The sequence below is a fragment of the Sander lucioperca genome, chromosome 5 (genome assembly GCF_008315115.2).
Source record: "Sander lucioperca isolate FBNREF2018 chromosome 5, SLUC_FBN_1.2, whole genome shotgun sequence".
Lineage (NCBI taxonomy): Eukaryota > Metazoa > Chordata > Actinopteri > Perciformes > Percidae > Sander > Sander lucioperca.
Genome location: NC_050177.1, coordinates 34487127 through 34509042, shown reverse-complemented (window position 1 = coordinate 34509042; position 21916 = coordinate 34487127). Strand labels below are relative to the sequence as shown.

General features: G+C 40.9%; 1 protein-coding gene and 1 long non-coding RNA gene across 2 annotated transcripts; one reads left to right on the top strand and one right to left on the bottom strand.

The window, feature by feature from the left end:
* The first annotated feature begins 6 nt into the window (after positions 1-6).
* LOC118495116 lies at positions 7-617 on the top strand. The gene is made up of 2 exons (XR_004897429.1): positions 7-151; positions 510-617. It is a non-coding gene; the product is annotated as an uncharacterized LOC118495116 (long non-coding RNA).
* A 2130-nt stretch (positions 618-2747) lies between these two features.
* Positions 2748-21546, bottom strand: appbp2 (amyloid beta precursor protein (cytoplasmic tail) binding protein 2). Its single transcript, XM_036001279.1, has 14 exons — positions 21134-21546; positions 14973-15061; positions 11928-12079; positions 10684-10807; positions 10199-10367; positions 9938-10027; positions 9710-9777; positions 9518-9623; positions 9267-9391; positions 8729-8814; positions 8299-8489; positions 6897-7062; positions 3635-5511; positions 2748-3417 (listed from the first exon to the last, which is right to left on the bottom strand). Exons 1-13 carry the CDS (start codon positions 21269-21271, stop codon positions 5249-5251), a joined length of 1767 nt encoding a protein of 588 aa, XP_035857172.1. The 5' UTR covers positions 21272-21546; the 3' UTR covers positions 2748-3417; positions 3635-5248.
* Between the last annotated feature and the right edge of the window lie 370 nt (positions 21547-21916).

Here is a 21916-nt window from a genome sequence, read left to right as displayed (position 1 = left end):
CTTTCACACCAATCTGGGAAAATCTTTTTTCTTAATGGACCTTTGCAGGTGTAGCAGTGCTGCCATGTAGCTTGCAACACTAGAGTGTGCTGTCGTGACCATGTTGGCTAGTGTGACTGTTCATGGTGTTAAACAGGCACAGAGACTATTTGTGCAAGAGAGACCCTGTAAAATGCTTAGTTTCTCTACAATTGCAGGTATGTAGTTTTTGTATGATTATTTATTTGTAACATTTATATAGAAAGAAAGTATTTTTTTTTTTTTGGCATTTTAGGCCTTTATTTGTGACAGGACAGCTTAGACGTGAAAGGGGAGAGAGAGGGGGGGGGATGACATGTAGCTGCTGCTGCGTCGAGGACTGAGCCTGTGTATATGGGCACGTGCTCTACCAGGTGAGCTACCCAGGGACACAGAAAGAATGTATTTTGAATGTAGACTTTTATTTATCTTTTTGTAATGTTGGCGTGAATTAATGCTATTTTTTTCGTTCTGGACTTTTCCCTGGGAAGTAAGAGCATTTATGTAGGAGAGACTGTGTGAATGCTTTGTTTCAAACAATGGCAGGGAGGTTATCCAGATGTCATTACTGGTGGCTTGCAATAAAATGCTGAAACACAGTCCCAGGAAGTGTGGTCTCTGTTCACCACTATACAATACAACGCAGTTAGACCCGACACACTTTGGGGAATTGTGCTGTTGAAATAGGAATGGGCATTCTCTAAACTGTAGCCACAAAGTTGGTAGGGTACAACACTATTGTCTAAAATAGCATTGCATGCTCTAGCATAAAGAGTTCTATTAACCCTTGTGTGGTCAAAAGCTTTTCGACACTTGACATTTTCGTCCCTTTTTCTGACTATAAGTTTTCACTAACACCAACTTACTACCACTAGTTTTACACTACTTTTTAGAATTCATGGTCAATAAACCTCATTTATATGCAATTATACCTAATATTTGAGTTAAAAAAAAACAGAAATTATGAATTATTTTGACTAATAGTTAAGATCAGAGGAACTTATGTTGAGTGGATGAGTTTAGTCAGGATACTGATTTGAAAACATTTCAATTTTCACCCGAAATTCAATGAAAGTGATCAATTATATTTGCAAAGAGCGTTGTATGGAAACCATCCTTTTTTTGTGGTAATTTGGTTACAAAGAAACCCATATTTCTGATATAGACATTTTTAAAAGGGGTCAAATTTGACAACAGGGGAGAGGACAACCGGAAAAGGCCCAAACCTTGGAAAACAGCCCCAAACTGTACATGAGCATGTGTCCACATATGTGAATACATTCTAGTTTAATGTTTGAACACAACAGAAAAATGCATGTGGCTTTTGTGATCAATTATATAAGATTTAATGTTTTTGCAGTGAAGCAGTAACAGGACAACAGTGAAACATCCCCCCATCACATTTGGTGTCAATCATCTGAACACGTAGAGAGAAACAGGGCTGTTGGAGAGATCACAGCTTTATTGAACATCTTTAACTTTGTCCGTATTTCCCCACAAGCCCCACGCCCTCTGAACCTCCACCCCCTCCAGCAATGAAACTACAGCATTCCCTTTCAGATATCAGTAGATCACAATGACCAGTAGCTATTGTCAAGTCAAACCTTATCTCTTACATTCCATCAGAAAGCTGGTTTCTCAGGGTTACTGATAAAGGTAAAACACTCCTTAAACACTTCAACACCATTTTAAAAAAGCACATTTCTGGGTCCATTCTTTTTTTTTTTCCTGTTGGCCAAACAGAATGTGACATTGTGGATATTTGACAGTTCAGCTGGAGTTTGGACAGACAATGATTTGTGTTAAAATCAGTGGAAAAAAGCCTTTTCTTGAACTTTCACGGTGCGTACGGAGAAAAATCCACTGCAGATGACGCAGGAATCACTTGCCAGTGGCTCCGAAACAATAGCCCTAATAGACCAGAATGCAATTCAACAGGTCAACATGTGACCTTTGAATAACGGTGTAGCTGGAGGAGAGAACTAAATAAACCCTAGGATGGATAAACCATGATGATATCCAACAGCGTAGGAGTATCTGAGGGTAGTTTTCCATTATATTTTTGTAATTATTTACTTTGTAGGATGAGAAGATATGTATCGACCATTTGTCACAAGCCTGACTCTACTGTAATATACAGCTTTCTGCAAAGTGTCCAAATCTAATCTGCCATCTGTGTATAGAACTGCTTGGAAATACAGACTGCTGGTAACATTCATGTCCACCTCTGTCCTGGAAAGACTTCCTCTGTCTCCCAGAGGGAGGGTTTGTGTGTGGAGAAGGAAGTTGCGCTTGTTGAAGCCGGAGCACCGAGAGTGTAGCTGAGCGTCCTTTTAAGGGGGCTAAGGCTGGACCTCCTCAGCTAGAGCCACTCACATCACTGCTAGAGAGGGAGACGTCCGACAGCACTGAAGCAACAGCAAGGCAAAGCTTGTTTTCTTCATTCACTTAAAACTAAACACAGTGGGGAACTTATCGAAGGCATCACATTTTCAGTAATGTTGCGGCTATCAATGCCTGAATTCATTTTAAAGCTGGACACTATTTTCACATTTTCCACCAGTAAGAAAATCTCATCAGTTCTCTACAGAGCGAATCACAGGAAACGTCAGTAGAAAAATGTAGACAGCGGTGCCATTACATGTTGATTTTTACACTGTAAAGTGCCTACTGTAAGTACTGTACATACTGTATATTGGTCCCAATTTTGTATTTACATACAATTTTCATTTATGTTGTGTGTTCATGTAAACAGAATGGATATCTGCAGATATACAGTTTTTTTTTAAACTCTCAAATGTCAATATTGGTATTATCCTTACAAGTCCACTACTGGTTTGGCTATAGTCAAATACGGTTGGGAACCACCGCACTAGAGGTAAGTGAGATGCATTGTTTCGGTAACTTGAGTGATCTGATCCTTTAAAAGTGCTGCATGTAGACCAGCGGCTCAAGCATGACATGAGTTATAATAAAGTGAACATCACGGCGTTACAATTTTAAACAGACGTGTTATCTGGTCAGGGTTATTTATCCCATTGGTTCATTATGATTAAAGCTCTATGGTGAAACAACTGATGGGATTTTGGACATAAATAGTCAGTATGATGGAAGCTGTTGAAAAAAAAAAAAAAAACATGGTCCAGTAAAAAGATATCTGGAACTTTTCATGAATGGAATATCTGACAGGAAGGAATAGAGAGGAAAGGCCAGATGCACAGGTAAACAGGCTGGCAACACATGCATGCATACACACATACACAATATTGGTCCCCATTGTAGTGCCCTTAAGGGTGTAATAGTTTATTTAGCACTTAGAAGTATGGGTCCGTCTACAGATAACTGCAAGCTGGTGTAAGGCTAGTAATCATCAGTGGAGCACTTGGGCACCCAGAGTTTCTCACACACACACACACACACACACACACACACACACACACACACACACATACACACACACACACATACATACACACATACATACACACACACATACACACACACACACACACACACACACACACACACACACACACACACACACACACACACACACACACACACACACACACACACACACACACACACACACACACACACACACACACACACACACACACACACACACACACACACACACACACACGAAGCCACACCTTAAGATTAACAAATAAAGGGAGACTTATACGCCTCTGTACATTTAGCATCTTCCTCTTTTCCATCCTATCCAAGTCCCTTGTTTTAGAGTAATAGTGTTGAGCTGTTTCTTCAGAATTCATGGCTCACTCAGTAAGAAAAGCATACACAATGGGCTACATAAACATACTTTTGCATATTATAAATTATTGGCATTTTTAATTATCGTCAGTACTAAGCTTGAAAAAAAAGAAAGAAAATATACTGAAAACAAGACCTGTGAAGCCTGTTCTGTGTGTAACAATAGACCCACTGGTTGAACACATTCCATGGTTTCTGCGTACTGTAATCTCTCTCCAACAAGCAGTTCAGAACAGGAGTTCTCTTATGGTGTTTTTCCATCTGCACTTTTAGCCGCTCCTGATTTGCATTTCCATTACTAGATTAAACACGCTGAGACGCCCGAGATGGACCAACTCCGGAGTCGGGCCAAGGTGCTCCTCACCCACCATCAAGCGGGTTGCAGGGACGTCTCGCCGACCGCAGCCAACCCATTGCCGTGACAATCCCCCCCTTCTCCCCCTCAAACAAGCTTGTGTTGCAAGACTCAACTCACGTGTCTACTAATAACGGGGGACTTTTATTGTGAAGAATTTATAGGAAAAGCCACTCCTTTGACCACTAGTCACAGCCATGGATCAGCACGCTGCTTTTAAATGCCATCGACTCAAGAAAAGCAGTTTAAGACACCTTCAAGCGGGTAGGCTTGTGTGTTTATAATGGAGATGCAAATCCCTGCTGTGCTGTCAAACTGAGCCAAGTCAGCACACGTGTATGGAAAAACACCATTAGGATCCGCTTTCGTTTCTTTGCAAAGAAAAGAACCAAGATGCCTTCAATTGAAACTTAAATGTACAATCTGCTGTATTATTTTACTGTACAAGTGTCAAAAAATATCTGACATTTTCCGTCTCTGATCCACCAAGTGATGATGATGGATGTGGGTTAAAACAAGTTGTTCACAGATGTGTGTGGGGTCCAGATACTGTCCTGTATATCTTGGTTTTGATCTATGATGAGTCTCATGGCATTAAGAACTACACTGGTTCAAATACGAAAAGCAAAAAATCTCCGATTCCAAACTGAAAAGAAAAAGGCGACCGAGACAAGAGAAGAGGAGAGAGAATTTGTCATCCTTACAGGACGATTGAGGGATTTTTTTTTTTTTTTTTTTACAAAAAAAAAAAAAAAGTTGTGTCCTCTTTCTCTTGGAGAAATGCAACTGTCTGCTCTGTGGGGTGAAGCTGCATCCAGTCCGGAGATGCATCTTGATGGTTTGAATGAATGTCGATGAGGTTTGAAAACGGTGTCTTCTCTACTTTTTTTTATTCCACAACTAAATGTGTGTGTATGTCTGTGCATGTACTGGCAGCTGCAGTGACTATAAAGCCAGCTGACTCGCCAGTGATGCTTGAATTGACTGTGCATTACTATTTAACTGTGTGCAACTGAAGCATCACATTTGGGCTTAGTATGTGTCCTTGCCAGGCTAAAGCCCATGTGTCTTTCTTCTTCTTTCTCTTCCCTCATAAAATCAGCCAAGACATGGGCGGGTGGGGCCCAGGCTCTGAGCCAATAGGAAGGCTTGTACCACCTCCTGGGTCTGCTGCGGTGTAGTGTTGACGTCCTCCAGGGCATCGGCCACAGCAAACTGCCGGTCCCTCAGCCGGTTCCAGTTAGACAGTACGTTGTGGTATTCAAACACCTTCTCGTAGTTCCCCACTGAGTTGTAGAGTTTGATTAGGCCTCGGTAGTCGTACTCCAGCCCACTGTAACCCTCTCCAAACAGCTTCTTACCTGTTAGGACACATCACAAACCATGTTGTAATCATTCTAGAGCTGCAGGGATTAGTCGATTAATTAGTCAATCGACCAAAATGAATGGTCAACTATTGTGACATTCGATTAGTCAATTTATAAGCAAAAATGTACAATATTCCATTATTTAAACTTGTCAAATGTGAGAATGTTATGCTTTTTCTTGTCTTACATTACAGTAAATTGATGTCTTTGGGTTTAGGACTGTTGGTCGGACAAAACAATGTCAGGCTCTAAAATATAGGTTGACATTTTTCAATATTTTCTGATGTTTAGGAGATCAAGCGATTAATCAAGAAATGTATAAGCTGATAATCAATAACGAAAATAATTGTTTAATGCTGCCCTACCGTTTCTTTTACAATCATTGTTTATTTTTCTTTTAATATGTTTATGTTTTTATATGCACCATCCACCAAGGAAAATTCCTTGTGTTACTTACTTTGCAATAAATCCTTTTCTGATTCTGATCTATGATCAAAATCCTTCCTTCCTCCGCGCACTAACCTCCCAACCCCCACCCCTAAATCCTTCGTGTCGGTTATTGGCTGGAACACTGTTTGTTAGGTTTCGTAGTTCAGGTTGGCGCAGTTTGTTTTTGTTGCCGTTTGTGGAGCCTGGGCTGTCTACAGAGACCGCGTTTTCTTTACAGTGTGTTCAGGGGACAGGCAGCTAGCGGATGGTGAGGAGATGTTTGCTGTATGTGACAAAAAATGTTGTAGTCTAAAAAACGCGTGACATCGCTTAGAGCACCTTTAATTACAAACTAATTAAGCTCCTAATGGCTAACTCAATGCCCCACCATGGGCTAGTAAGCCTTGGACAAACATTAAGTATTAGGGGCTCGTGTCAACATATGAGAGAAGCATATCAAATCAGTCTGACTCAGCTGGCAGCTTTGGCTCAGGATTTGGTTCATTTGCAGCAGCACTCCTGCGAGCAGAGCAGAAAAACACATTTTTCTGGAGTCCGTGAGAAACAGAAGTGTCCAAAGCCCTGTATTACAAAGCAAGATTGGAGGACTATGCAGCGATCCATGATCTTAAACCAGGCTTTGTAGTATCTAGAAGCAATCATTTACTTTAACCATGGTAATTATGGTGAATGGCTAACCTGCTCTGGAGCAGGTTCAGTTCATAGGATGGGATCAAAACACGCTACCAGCTTACCTACCTGCTTATTCAACAGCTCACTGGAAAAACTAATATATCATATGTACAGTACAGGATCCCGGCATGAACAAAAGTACTCCATTTACAATAAAGTGAGTAAAGGAAGAACAGTTTTTTGTTGTTGTTGAAAACCAGACAAAGGTAAAAAAGTAACAGCCAGCATGAGTGACCCATCCCATCCCTGTGTCTGACCGATAGCGATGGAGCGCAGGTAGAGCCTCTCTGCGTCTTCATACTGGTTCATGTCGTAGTTGTAGAGGGAGGCCAGGTGACCCACAGACAGAGCCACCTCGTAGTCCTCATGGCCCAGAAGTTGCTCCTTGATCTGGATGGCTTTGATGTGCATCTCCTCTGCCTCCTGGTTACATGGACACCCGTAAAACCACAATAATTAATGAATTATTTTTAACACATTTGGTTTCTTTTCCACAGTCATAGCTTAAATACCAATATGGAAAATGAAACAGATTTTGATTACTTTAATCATTCCTTCTGTTCATACTGAACATACTGTTCATCATTTTCTAAAGGCACTTTCAATGTAAGTGATGGGGGATAAAACTCACAGTCCTTGTTCCATGCAAAATGGATGCCAAGGGTTATTTTAAACTAATTTCCCTTGTCAAAAAGGTGTCAAATCAAGTAGATATCTTCCAAAGTTACAAAGTTCTTTCTACTAAAAAATGTACTCTTATTGTTACTATCCCTCAACTGTTCCTCAACAGGGAAACACAAAAAGGGAATTTTACACTAAAGACTGTAACTTTGTTGCCTGGGAACCAGACGAATCTGCATGCTCATGTTTTATTTGCTCTTGCAGATGCATCTGGTCCTCCTCCGCTTTGGACAGACTTCCAGCGGCCTTAGTCACAACCGTTTGTCTTGTGGGGCAAGTCTGAGACAAAGATGGCAAAGACGAGCGCTGTTGAGGCGTTTTAAAAAACAATCAAAATGGCTGCAGCTGATGTGGAACTAGGGCTGGGCGATATGGAGAAAATCAAATATCACGATATTTTTGACCAAATACCTCGATATCGATACCGCAACGATATTGTAGTGTTGACTATTGGTGCTTTCACAAAATATTTACAGAATGAGATTTTTGATAAATAATCATCAGTAATGTGGATATAATGACTAAGTGGGTAAAGGCAAATAATAGAACAGTTACAACAGTCTGGTAACAGAAAATGACATCACTTTACTGTAATGCAGCCTTTAAAACCAGGAAAAGACAACACTTATGCCATATTACGATATTATGATATCCAAAATCTAAGACGATATCTAGTCTCATATCACGATATTGATATAATATCGATATATTGCCCAGCTCTATGTGGAACTTTCTGTTTAGGCCGTTATTATATCAGGATTAAACAAACTGGTTGGTATATTTTCGCTAAAAGAACAGAAAAAAACAGCACTTAAAGCTTTTCTTGAGAAGAAAGACGTGTTGTGTCGGTCATATTTGGCAAATACCAGCTCATCTCTGTATCTTATGTCTTTCATATGCCAAGACACAACTGGCAACAAGCTCTGAGCTATTTTCACAATGAAACAAACAAAAACATGCACACACACACACACACACCTTGAACTTCCTCATGGACTGGTAGAGTCGTCCTAAGTTGCCATAGTGTTTGGCTGTCTGGACGTTGAACTCTCCGAAGGCCTTCTTGGCCAGCTGCAGTGAGGAGAGGTGCAGGTCATGAGCCTCTTGAAGAAGGCGCTCTTCTGTCTCTTTATTGTGGCAGTCAATGGCGATTTCTTCCAGAATCAGAGCTGAAGGAAATAAAGTATGATCAAAAACATATTAGACATCTGCCCACGATTTACCAGTGGAGCCACAGTGACAGCACCATGTCATTTCTTTGGTACCAAATGTGAAATATACCAGGTTTACTAGGATTTCCCAACACTGTTATTATGCTTGTTTTAAGATAGAGTGCATGCCTGATATTCCCCACCGTACCCTCCACACAGTGGGCTGAAGCCCAGTATCTCCATGAAACTTGCCTTACCTTTGACTCTCTTGGAGGAGGCCAGCAGCAGATGGTCCTCAGGCAGAATGTGAGTTATGATGTCTATGGCACGTTCTGCGTGGAACCTGAGGGACAAACACAGCAGCTGATCCAAACATGCCATGCAATTCAGACTTGGCTGGAAACTATATTCTATTCAGGATAAACACTTCCAAGAAAGCCAAGTGCTTCCCCTGAGGAAAGTTGTTGTGAAGCTCACATCTGGGTTAGAGAGGCCAAAGCATTGAAGAAGGGCCTCTGTATACAAAACGCGGTGTCACCGGATCAGTTAGAAAATACAATCTTATCCTTGCCATCATCTATCATTGTGTCTAAAATGATCAACGCTTTTTAATATATGAAATGGCACACATCCAAAGCATGCAGCCACATAACATATATCCCAGTCCAGTGAGTAACAGAACAGGCACAGTATGAGTCATAGTCTTGTGCTACATCTGCAAGGGAGCTCATGTCTAATGTAATTAACTGGCTGGTTTAGAAACAGTCACAAGTTTGTAAGATTCATTGTACTCACAGAGCGTTGTCAAATTTCCCGGAGCTATATTGGTGCACATACGAGGAGTAGGCCAGGTCTTCATGGGCTGTGGCAACGTGGATGTTCTTCCCCCCGAACACAGACTGTCGAATGTCCAGCGCTGTCTGGAATTTGTAGAGAAAAAAAGGACTTTAAATTTATATATAGATATTATGCCACACAGCTGTTTTAATAATAAACAGGGGCAGAGAAAACATTTACACACTTCTGTTCCCAATCACTCTACTTACCTGGTAAATAGCAACTGATTGGCATATGTTGTCTACATTTAATAAGTAAAATCCATAATCTAGCAGCGTGTCAGAGTACTTGGGATGCTTGTGTCCAAAATGTTCTCTGCAAGACACAAAATATTTAATTAGAATTCATGATAACAGAAGGAATAAAAATAATTTGGGTCTTTATAAGGCACAGCAGGTTACCTTGCTAAAAACACTGCATGTTTGATCAGCTGCTCTGCTTTTCTAAACTCTCTCTTCACAACGCAGGCCTGCAGCAGAGAGACAAGTCAAATATCAGACATGGATGTCGGCTCAAGGGATTTCCTTACAATGCACAACAGATTGCTGTTCTGTAGATACATTTTGCAAAGACACTGTACCCTCAATAATAACAATAATATCTAGTAATATAAACAAACTAAAGTTAACCTTTGAGGCTTGCCGGAGGACATCAACCACTACTTTGACAGGCAGCCCTGGAGTAATTTCCTTCATAGCTTCTATACACCACCGGTATGCCTGGAAAATGCAGGAAAAACATATGGGTTCCAACTTTAATCCATGTCTGTCTGGAGTTATTTCTCAAAAACTCTGCAATGCTGTAAACAATTCAAATAAACAAAACTAAAATCACTTTGTCTATAACATATAAGATATATAATATTCCCATTAACTGGTGGTGACATATACCTCATCATAGTGACTTTTGGCGAAGAGCAAGGCACAAAGCTCGCCGTACAGCGCTGCCTTGTTGGCCTGGTGGCCATGTTTGGCTAGTTTGTCCATGTAAGACTGAGCAAGCTTGAAGGTCTCCTCGCCCAGGTGGTACTTACAGTTGCCGTTGCGGACATGAAGCAGCCTGTGCAGACAACAGAGGAAAACTTAGCACACAGTCGACTAACTTGGCACACACACCTGCACGAATATATCGGCAATAGCCAGTTGTTGGGCTGACAGTGGCCAGTTGGAAAACGTTAACATATTGACCAGCCCTTGTGTAATGACATGGGAATGACATTCCAAACTATGGGAGCCATTCTGTGGTTGCACCACTGAATAGGACAGAAATGAAGGAGATATTTTGAAAGTAAACTAATCTGCACGAAGGGTCTTGGGTCACAGAATTCTTGGTAAATATAACCATACACTGAATGTCCGCAGGTTTTGAAACTGACCTGACACAGCATTCCACAGCCCGGAAGCAGTGGAGGACTTCACTGTGGAGTGTGCACAGCTGCAGGCATGACAGAAACACTTTCTCTGCATCTCCATACCAGCCTGCATCAGACAAGAAGCCACCTAGAATAAAAAAAAAGAACATCAGATTAATCCAACTGGCTCCAAATGAGAGGAGATAGATTCAGCATCACCGGTTGTAACTAGTGGTTTAAATATATTAGCTTTATTAAAAATATTACCCAAATGCTTGATTCAAAACAAATCCAAGCAGAAAATCCCGATGCACAAGCAACACATCTTATGGTATCTTATCCCACAGGTATTTGTTAAAGGGAGAGAAAAACATGATGTCATGCAGCGTTATAGTCGATGCTTTTCTTTTTTCTATATGTCCCTTGTTGTCCACTCTTGTTGTTATTGTTTGTTCTAACATGATGTGATCACTGTTTTTGTCTCTGCATATAGTGTCTTTGTATGTATTCATTAATTTGTGTGTAACACCAACCTGCCAGGGGGTCTGCAGATGGAAATTACCCTAAGGCTATAATCTGGCATATTTACATTTGTGAAAATGTTCATTAATATGTATTGTCTCCTTTTTCTTTCAAATAAAATAAATAAATAAATAATAAGTTACACGTGTTAAAGCAAATTTTTCTATACTGGGATCTCCTTATGGAACAACCTGTCCTTGCATTTTAAACAAAGTCAAACAAATGCAATTTTTAAAACAAAAGTTAAAGTGGCTTAGTGGTGAGTGTTTTTTGTGGGTTCACTTTTAAGGGAGGGAGTTTGAACCATGGGCATGGAGTTGCAAGAGGGATTAGTAGGTTTGTAATTTCTATGCTTCCATCAATTTTTGTATTGCATCGAGGAACACTTAACACATACGTGTTTTTAGTAATGCTTTTAAGTGCTATCCTGGATTTTTTGTCATGACACTTCTTTGATTTGTTGTGCTTTTAAATTCCTAATAAAAATCAACCCGTCATAGTAGTAATAAATGTGGTAGGATGAGATTTGTTTCAAATCATCCAAATTACTGTGTTTGGACTGCTGGCAATGATTCGGCCCATCTCTGATCCCTGATGTATTTGAGCTATGAGCTGAACCTATGATAACATCAGTGGAAGGAATGAATAGCCTCCACTTATTCACTCATTGTTTGAGATAGTCTGTGAGATACAGTAACAGCCAGAGTGTCTGTGTGAAACCTTTCGTCCCCTAACCAACCACTTACCCAGCACGAAGCCAAACTGGATGGCCTTCTCTTTGACATGGGCATCAGACTCTGCGATGTAGGAGCAGCGGCGGCTGAAGGAGTTTGCCAGAACTGAGGCCACTTTCACACCGTGGTCCATCAGCGCTTGAAAGCAGTGGTGCAGAAGGTGCCTGCCGTGGGTAGGACAAAGGAATAAACCATGTCAGTGGAGGGCATAACTACAGTGTAAGATTCATATTTTGTTTGTTACATTTAAAGTGCTCATATTATGCTCATTTTCAGGTTTATAATTGTATTTAGAGGTTATATCAGAAAAGGTTTACATGGTTTAATTTTCAAAAAACACACATTGCACACAATAGCGTGTGTTGAGCTCTCTGTTTTAGCTACAGAGTGAGGCATCTCACTTCTGTAACATCTTTGTTGGGAGTCACACATGCATAGTACCTAGGTAAGGACTACTAGCCAGTCAGAAGCAGAGTATGAAGGCGTGCCATTTATAGCATTATAACCCAGACCTCTCAGGTCGTCTGGGACAGGTCTGCTTGTTGTCCCCAGAGTCAGAACTAAACAGGGGAAAGCAGCATTTAGTTTTTATGCTCCACATATCTGGAACAAACTCCCAGAAAACTGCAGGTCTGCCGCAACTCTCAGTTCTTTTAAATCAAGGCTGAAGACCTATCTATTTGATGTTGCCTTTCTTTAAATAACTGTTCATTTGTTATACTGAAGTTGCATTGTTGACACTGTATGACAATCTATATAAGCATATAAAGAGAAATTCCTATTTTATCTGCTTTTATATATTTAACTGTTTTAATTGCTCTTCAATGTTTCATTTCTTATACTGCACTGTAACTTTTGTATTTTATCTGTTTTAAATTTTTTAATCTGTTTTCATGTAAAGCACTTTGAATTGCCCTGTTGCTGAAATGTGCTATACAAATAAAGCTGTCTTGCCTTGCCTTGCCTATAACGTGTGTTATAAAGTGACGCACGTTCGTCTCTGAAGTAAAGGCTGGACTACAATAGAGCTGTTTGGAGCAGTTTGTGAACAGTGTTTTCTGTTGGAGATGGTAAGTCCCTTTGGGGTGGACTTTGGGCTTTTTCACTTTGTAAACCTATAACGTGCACAAAAAGATATATAACACAATAAAGGAAAGGGAAAAAGCCAAAAAGCATAATATGAGCACTTTAAGCCTTTACTAATAAAAAAAACCTTAACAGACATTATACACATCTGGCTAATCAGTGAATATCAATGCTGATGACGACTGCTACTGTATTCTCATTAAGCCCATCAATGAAGGTTGAAAGCAACAACACACAGATAACATTGTGTGTGAACATCCACAATACACTTTAACCTAAAGGTTACTTTACTGTGCAATATACACAGGGCGTTACATTTCACCAAGCTCTTATACAAGTGTTATATTTGTCTACTTTTACAAATAATTTTCTTTAAGTGAAGTTTGAATAGAAGCAGAGTGTGGTATGGAACTTAAAATGGCTTTGTTAAACTGATGGAACAACAAGAGGTGGGGCCAGTCACAGGCGAGGAGCACTTAATAGGTTTTATAAAAACTGCTTATTCAGATTAGGTCAAAACAGCAAATGAGGGATAGACTAGGTCGAATAAAACATGATTAGAGAGCTATCATGGCCAAAAGTCCAGTTCTGGACAATGACTTCAATGTCTAGGAATCTATTCTTCCAAAAGTAAGTCATTTATATACTAGGGATGCAACAACCAATTATTTTCATTATTATCAGTAATCTGCAGATTTTCTTCTCGACTGAAAAGTTAAAGAAACAATAGTGAGAAAATATGGTTCTCAGCAGGAAACCGATGGAGTGCCTTCTCCAGGTAGGGAATGAGTCTTTACCCCAAGTGAAGGAGTTCAAGTACCTTGGAGTCTTGTTCGCGAGTGAGGGAACAATGGAGCGGGAGATTGGTCGGAGAATCGGCGCAGCGGGTGCGGTATTACACTCAATTTATCGCACCGTTGTGACGAAAAGAGAGCTGAGCCAGAAGGCAAAGCTCTCAATCTACCGGTCAGTTTTCGTTCCTACCCTCACCTATGGTCATGAAGGCTGGGTCATGACCGAAAGAACGAGATCCAGGGTACAAGCGGCCGAAATGGGTTTCCTCAGGAGGGTGGCTGGCGTCTCCCTTAGAGATAGGGTGAGAAGCTCAGTCATCCGTGAGGAGCTCGGAGTAGAGCCGCTGCTCCTTCGCGTCGAAAGGAGCCAGTTGAGGTGGTTTGGGCATCTGGTAAGGATGCCCCCTGGGCGCCTCCCTAGGGAGGTTTTCCAGGCACGTCCAGCTGGGAGGAGGCCTCGGGGAAGACCCAGGACTAGGTGGAGGGATTATATCTCCAACCTGGCCTGGGAACGCCTCGGGATCCCCCAGTCGGAGCTGGTTAATGTGGCTCGGGAAAGGGAAGTTTGGGGTCCCCTGCTGGAGCTGCTACCCCCGCGACCCGTTACCGGATAAGCGGAAGAAGATGGATGGATGGATAGTGAGAAAATAGTGAAAAATTAAAATTTCTCACTGTCCAAGATGATGTCTTCAAATGTCTTGTTTTGTCCAACCAACAGTACAAAACAAAAGATAATTCTAATAAAAACCTATTCAGCTTAATATCTTTAACTATCTAAGACAAAGAAAGGCATCAAATCCTGACAATTGAGAAGCTGGAACCACGATATTTTTTTCTGTTTTGTATTAGAAAAAAACTATTATTAAAATATTTGGGATTAATTATCTGTTGATGGACAGATCGATTAATTGACTATTTGTTGCAGCTCTATAATATACTACTATCAGACTTGCTCCATTAGATACATTTGGTAACAGTGGTTTTGGGAAGATCCATACATATATCCAACCATATCCGCGATTTAATGAATGCAGTTTTCAGCACATATACAGCATAAACTGCTTGGATAACTATCTGTGTAAGGGACTAGTCTCCAAAACCATTTTGTAAGATAACTGATAGGTCAATGTGGATGGTGTGAGGTTTCAGGCAAAGCTTAGTCCCATCATATTCTTACCTTTTGTCTGAAGCCCGCAGTACTTTAGCAAACACCTCCAGCTCACAGAACTCTCCTCCCAGCTGGCAGAGCCGGCCCTGCTGGTAAAGCTTAGAGACACACAGAGGGAGGGATAAGGTCAGCATGGAGACTTACTGACAATGATACTAATGTCAACTCTTCCATTTGGAGCACAATGACAAGTCTATAGGTAATACCAAAGACTGTATATAAAGATGGACAACGCATGTTTCTCTACTTCCTCCGACTGTGCAAAAGTGAAGGCAAAATCCAATACATCCTGATTAGGGATGTTGCCTCCTTGTAATTTTGGAGCCAAAGTCTGCGGAGCAGTGATTAGGCGCTGGAGCCATATCATCCCTCCCATACACCTGCCCGACCAATCGTGAGTAACTCACAGCGGTCAATCGTGACGTTTCACCCCGTTTTTATAGCATAAATTATTAGTAAGTAAGTAATTAATACCAAACTAGATAAGAACTACCTAAAATGACATTATTATTATTATTTTTTTTTTTACCTTTATTTATTCAGGGAAGGTTCACTGAGAAGAAGTCTCTCTTTTGCAGGACACCCTGATCACATTCACACAGTTACACATTCATACCTGGAAGCTGCCCAGTACAACCATAGACAGTGAAGAAAATGGACACAGCGACGCCATAGACTTCGACGGAGACCAGTGAAGGATATTAGAAGCACTTTTCCGGTGATGGCTGAGCGTACTGCGCAGCCTCAAACTGAGCTTGACGACGTAAATGTGACGTGAGCAACCTGTCTGAAATGTTTAAGTCTTCTAGTAGCTGTGCCAAGAGAAATCTCAATCATTCCCAATCTTGTGGATAAAGTGGATCGTGGATAAATGTTACTTCATATGAATTCACTCCCCGAAGTACTTCCAATCCATCAAAACGTTGCTGAAATATTTTGTTCCAATGCTTTCATGGACTCTCTATGGGCTCCACTCGTCCCCCCGATTGCCTGCGAGCTTCTCCTGTACTATACGGTAATTTCTCTACTATGTGACAGAAAATTGCGTGGTGATGACACAATCGTTAGCCTATTTTTACAAAAACGGTTGCTACAGGGCCATAACGTGAGATACAAGGTAATGGAGCCTTTTATACATTGTTGTGTTTCTTTAGAAATAAACAATGGGCAAATAGAGTCTTTAAACGCTTCAGATGTAAAGTTATTCGCTGTCAAAGTGACGTCAAAATGAATGGGAGTCAATGGAATGCTAGCAGAAGGTGATGGCTTGTTAGCCTAAGGATCTCCCCATAGGAGGTACGCTTTCTGGATGCTCGCTTTCCCCCTTGAGTACAACCACAGTCTGATCTGCTGGCCACTGAGCAGCTCCACTGGAGCGGTTGGTGTTAAGGGCCTTGCTCAAGGGCACCTCAGTGGTGGTAATGAGGGCGGGACAAGCGCTGCTCTTTCACTTTCCCCACCCAGATATTTTTATCCTGTCGGTCTGGGGATTGGGGCGGGGTTTATGACCTATGACCCAGCCACCAGGGGGCTATCAAGATGTTGTGGTTTCTCTTGGGAGGAACTGTAAAGCCATTCATCTTGATATACACTCTATGGTAATAACTGATTAATAGCGTGCAAAGAGCGTCTCAGTGGAGAGGTACAGAATGTCCTATCTGTAACTACAATGGTGGAGTTTCTGTCCTACTTTAATCCTAGTCTCTATTATGGGTGTTTTAAGTGATGCTTTAGAAAATGCTGTCTGCTGTTCAGGAGGACCAAAAATGCTCATCGAAATCATCGAAATGCACTGAACTGGAAGGTGTTATAGTCAGTGGCTCTTTGAGGTGGGGTCTATAGGGGACACTACCAGTTTCAGCTCTTCAACTGTAGTTATTGGGTGAAATCTCACTTAATGTCAGAGTGATGTGAAATTATGTGTTGTGGGCATCTGCTTATGATAGATGGTGGCAATTGAGGAAAATACATTTTTCTATTGCTGAAATTACAACTCAATGCAACAAAGAGTTTTGAGTATAATTTACAGTGCGCCATTATTTTGTCATCATTGTATAGTAAATGAAGTTTGTACTCCATATTATGTTAACAGGTTTTTATTAACCATACTTGTGGCATGGCTCTATGGATGACAAAATCAGTTGGCCCTCCACTTTGGTCTAGAATGAAATATCACAACAACTATTGGATGGATTGCCATGATATTTTGTACAGACATTCATGGGACCCAGGGGTCAAAGCCTACTATATTTGGTGATCCCCCAACTTTTTCTCTAGTGCCACCATGAGGTTGAAATTTGAAGTTCTGAGTGAAATATCTTGACAATTATTGGTTTATTACCAAATACATGTACAAGTAATGACACTCCCATCAGTCTCTCAGCTGTACTTAGCAAACATTAGCATGCTAACATGCATTATACCCGGTAAACATAACCATGTTAGAAATGTCATGGTGAGCATTAGAGTTTAAAGCACTGCAGTCCTTGTATGCTAACCCTACTGCTGACCTGGGGACAGCTTAGAAAGACATGTAATACTTTTGTGAAACATGGTGTCAGCAGCCCCTTCATTTAAACTATCAATGGTGAGCGTAACCATTGCTAGCACTATTTTTTGTTGTTGCCAAGTCTTAATCTTTAAAAAATATTTTGATATTAATGAACGTCCGTCACATTCAAGCCATTTCCAAATCAGTTGCTACAAAGCTAATTATGACTTTCAGCTCCACACAACTCTCTCAAGGTAAGTTATTTTTTTCAGTTTGTTTAGAAATGAAATGTGTCACATGCCACTTTTGTCTGGTGTATATTTTGTAACGTACTGCTCATTTAGAGCTGGATAATAACTGTCAACTTTAAGTGGAAACGCTAGAAATGAAGAGGTCAATGTTCACAGGTCAGGCTTCATAGCAAAGAGGCAGGCTAGCACTTTGCTGTAACACCTGAAGGTTCCTGGTACCTCTCTGTAGCCAGACAGCCAACTTAAACAGTTTTACAAAGTGGCTATTAAATTATGACTTTTCCATGTAATGACAGGATCATACTTTTTCCAGTAACTAATGCATATTTAAAATTTAGTTGGAGGAGTTTTATTCCACACTGACATCCAGTCTGGGAAATGTAATGTTCACTGTCATTCTCATCAATACAATCTACACTGTTTACAGAGAATGAATGGCTGTTTAAGGATAAACTTCTAATGACCAGAGCCATGCCTACCATTGAGGACACAAAGTTAATGTCATCTGTGTTTTCTTGGGAATTTGAACTCTGGGGTTGAACTCACACTTTCCATTTTCATCATCATCATCAGTGCTTTCACTGGGCCGTTACCCAGTAGTATGGCATACAAGTACTTTTGATTTTTGCATACAATCACGGAAGAATCCCTCCTCCAGCTATGTAAATAAGCGTGGAGAGGAGGCAAATTGTGATGCTGCCCTTCAGCTGTCTGAGAGGTGCAATACTTGATTCAATCAACTGTTGAAAATGTTTTTCCTTTTTTGCTGTCACTGCCTAAAGCCAATGATGGTGAATACTACCAACACAGGACAGTACCAACGGCATAAGTTGATGAGGACAGTTTGATGCAAATTCTCGTACACCTGTCCTAACAATAAAATACGTGTGTTTTGGTGTCTGGTTAAGGAGCAATGTCTGTCCAACCACAGCTCCCAGTATCATAAATGAGCATAAGGTTTATGACCATACAGTATATAGACCGGTATAGTTATCCTGTGAAAAGATTATTGTCATTGAGTAGGTAATGTTATTTGTATAGCAGGCTAAAAGGGCTTTTGAAGCAGTCAAATGTGAAAGGATATATATATATATAAACAACAAAAATATATGTATGATTGAATTTTTGCTCATTCAAAGATAGTGTAATCAAGAGATGAATGACTTCAAAACACCAGTCCAGTTATTTTTTACACTGATTTCTTTTGTGTTGTTTTAAACGTTGTTTCAGCCCAGAATTTCACAATTGGTAAATACCTAATTTTAGGAACAGCTAAAACAAAGTCTTCAAGAACTAGTGTAACAAATAACAAAGGCTAAAGTGGGTCAAAAATAATGTTACCGTTAATTTAAAGTTACATATAGAGCTGGGCAATATATGAAGCTGTCGTGGTGTCTTTTCCTGGTATTTGCCTTTACCCACTATGGCTGGCCGCCCTTGGTTGATAAGTCGAGTAATCAGTCGTTTTGGTCTAAAGGCTCTGACACACCAACCCGACGTCTGACCGTCGGCAGAAAAGGCAGTCGGACTAATCATTCGGCTCCTGTCGGTCCAAAAAGTGCCTTGGAACACACCGAAGCGACGCCGACTTGAGAGTACGTTCTGCATGTGCGCAAGACATAATACATCTCCATAACAGCAAGCGGTGCTAATCTGTATTGTCGCCCAAAAAATTTAAACCAGAAATGACGAGCGTGTCACGTGGGTCTGGCTTCTCCAGCAGAACATAATGGCGGCTTGTTCGGAATATAACCTCATTTTTTACGAAAATAGTTCACTGAAACATGTTTCTGAAAACATTTTAAGCGAGAAATAGGCCATACAATTGCTGAATCTGTCTTCATTTCAGATCGTCAGATTTTGAGAGGCGTTCATCGCTCATCCCTTGTCATTTCTGGGTTAGTACTCCACCAATCAGATTGGTCATTGAGTCCGACTGCCTGCCCTCCGATTCAACATGTCAAATCTGCCAAAATGAAGGCCAGACGGACCCTCCGACCAAGGGGGTAAGCCTCTCCTCGGACCGCGAACCTCCTATGGTGCCATTTTAATGCTACAAAGCGATCACCCTCCGTTAGCATTCCATTGACTGCCATTCATTTTGGCGCGACTTTGACAGCGAATAACTTTACATCTCAAGCGTTTAAAGACTCTATTTGTCCGTTGTTTATTTCTAAAGAAACACGACAATGTATAAAAGGCTCCATTACCTTGTACCTCACGTTATGGCTCCGTAGCAGACGTTTTTATAAAAATAGGCTAACGATTGTGTCATAACCACGCGACTTACTGTCGCATAGTAGAGGAATTACCATATAGTACAGCAGAAGCTCGCAGTTTCGTCTCACATTAGCTGTTTAAGTGCAATTACTAATGTTAACTAGCATTTTAGTTAGCAATAATTAGCCTGTGCCTATGTTATCTCCTTACATATACCTACGCTCTTCGTCTCTGCTAGATTGGGAATGATTGAGATTTCTCTTGGCACAGCTACCAGAAGACTTACAACTTTCAGACACGTTGCTCAGGTCACATTTACGTCGTCTCTCTCAGTTGGAGGCTGCGCAGTAACGCTCAGCGCTCACCGGAAAAGTGCTTCTAACAGCCTTCACTGGTCTCCGTCCAGAGCAACGGGATCTGTTGGTCCATTCTTATATACTGTCTATGCCTCCTACGGACGATGGCACGGAACACACCGAACAGACTGACCAGACTGTCCGACGGCCGATTATCGGGTTGGTGTGTCAGGGCCTTAATACGAGTAAGATTTCTGTAGTCGATTAGTATTTTGTTATGGTTTTTCATGCTGTATGACTTTTTTTACAAGAAACGTATAAGCACATCACAAGATTTATAGTGGTGCTTTTGCACTTTTCTTTGTGGAGAAACTCAGTTTTACAGATGTGTCGATTAAAATCAACTAATCCATTAACGTTAGTCGACAAAATTATATGAGTGTTAGTCGACTAAGAATGTCTTTAGTCGACGACAGCCTTATTACCAACTTAGTCATTATACCCACATTACTGATGATTATTTATCAAACATCTCATTGTGTAAATATTCTGTGAAAGCACCAATAGTCAACCCTATCGAGGTATTTGGTCAAAACTATCGTGATACTGAATTTTCTCCATATCGCCCAGCCCTAGACTTGACAACATTGCCACAATTCATGTAACGTTACACGCTCACTTATGTATTAAATGCCCCGTTCATGGCTTCATTGTCAACAAACGTTCATCATACAGATACACATACTAGCTATCTCGTATATTCTAGGAAAATACCAGGCGGTGCAATATAGTTGCAGTTTTTCCATTTGCCTTCAAGAGCTTAGCAGCAATGTTAGCGGCTGATTACACAAACTGACAGTATGGTGGCTGTCAGATATACCTGATCCTCTTGACTGATCATTTTTAACGTACCTTATAATAGACATCGAACTGTATATTTTCTGGGAGCGACCGTATGTCCCTTCTTGATCGGCTGTAGTTGTCCACCACAGCCGAGATAGCTGTGTTGTACAGTGTTTCTGGGATCCATTCGAGCTCCACCGCAGCCATGTTGTTTTCCCTCTCCAAAAAAACCCCAGCAGCTACAGCCCTCCCCAACTCTTCCTACATTCGCTACCTAACTGCGATTAAAGCACTTCCTCCGCGAGTCCTCATATAACATTCGCTTTAACGTGAGGCGACATATAACTGTACTATCGCCAATTTACCACTATAAATCTAAAACCGCTTTTTAATTTACATCTTTCTCCTTCATCTCCAATTATTCGTCGACCCTACAGCAGTTCCGTGCCCCCGTCCCTACGCATACAGTCACTGGCGTTGACGCAGTGACGTAATTGTGCAATCGATGCAAAAACAGTCATGTAGCCTACGATTTAGTAGGATTGAGGATGATAAAACATACTACACGTATAAGCAGAAAGGCACCCGTACAAAATAAAAACATTAAGTTAAGCATGTCTTTATTTAAATGTATGTAAAATTGTCCAGTTCTTTGGTTCCTAAAACTGGTAGTTTATGTGTAAAAAATTAAATGGTTACAGGGGCGGAGCCAGACGTTGTTAACATTCGGGGCTCAGCCCAAAACTTAGGGGGGTCTGGGGGCATGCTCCCCCATTTTTTCCAATTCACCGCTGCTATATGCAGTATTTTTCATGTAATTTGATAATAGAATGCCTAAACATATGTACATAA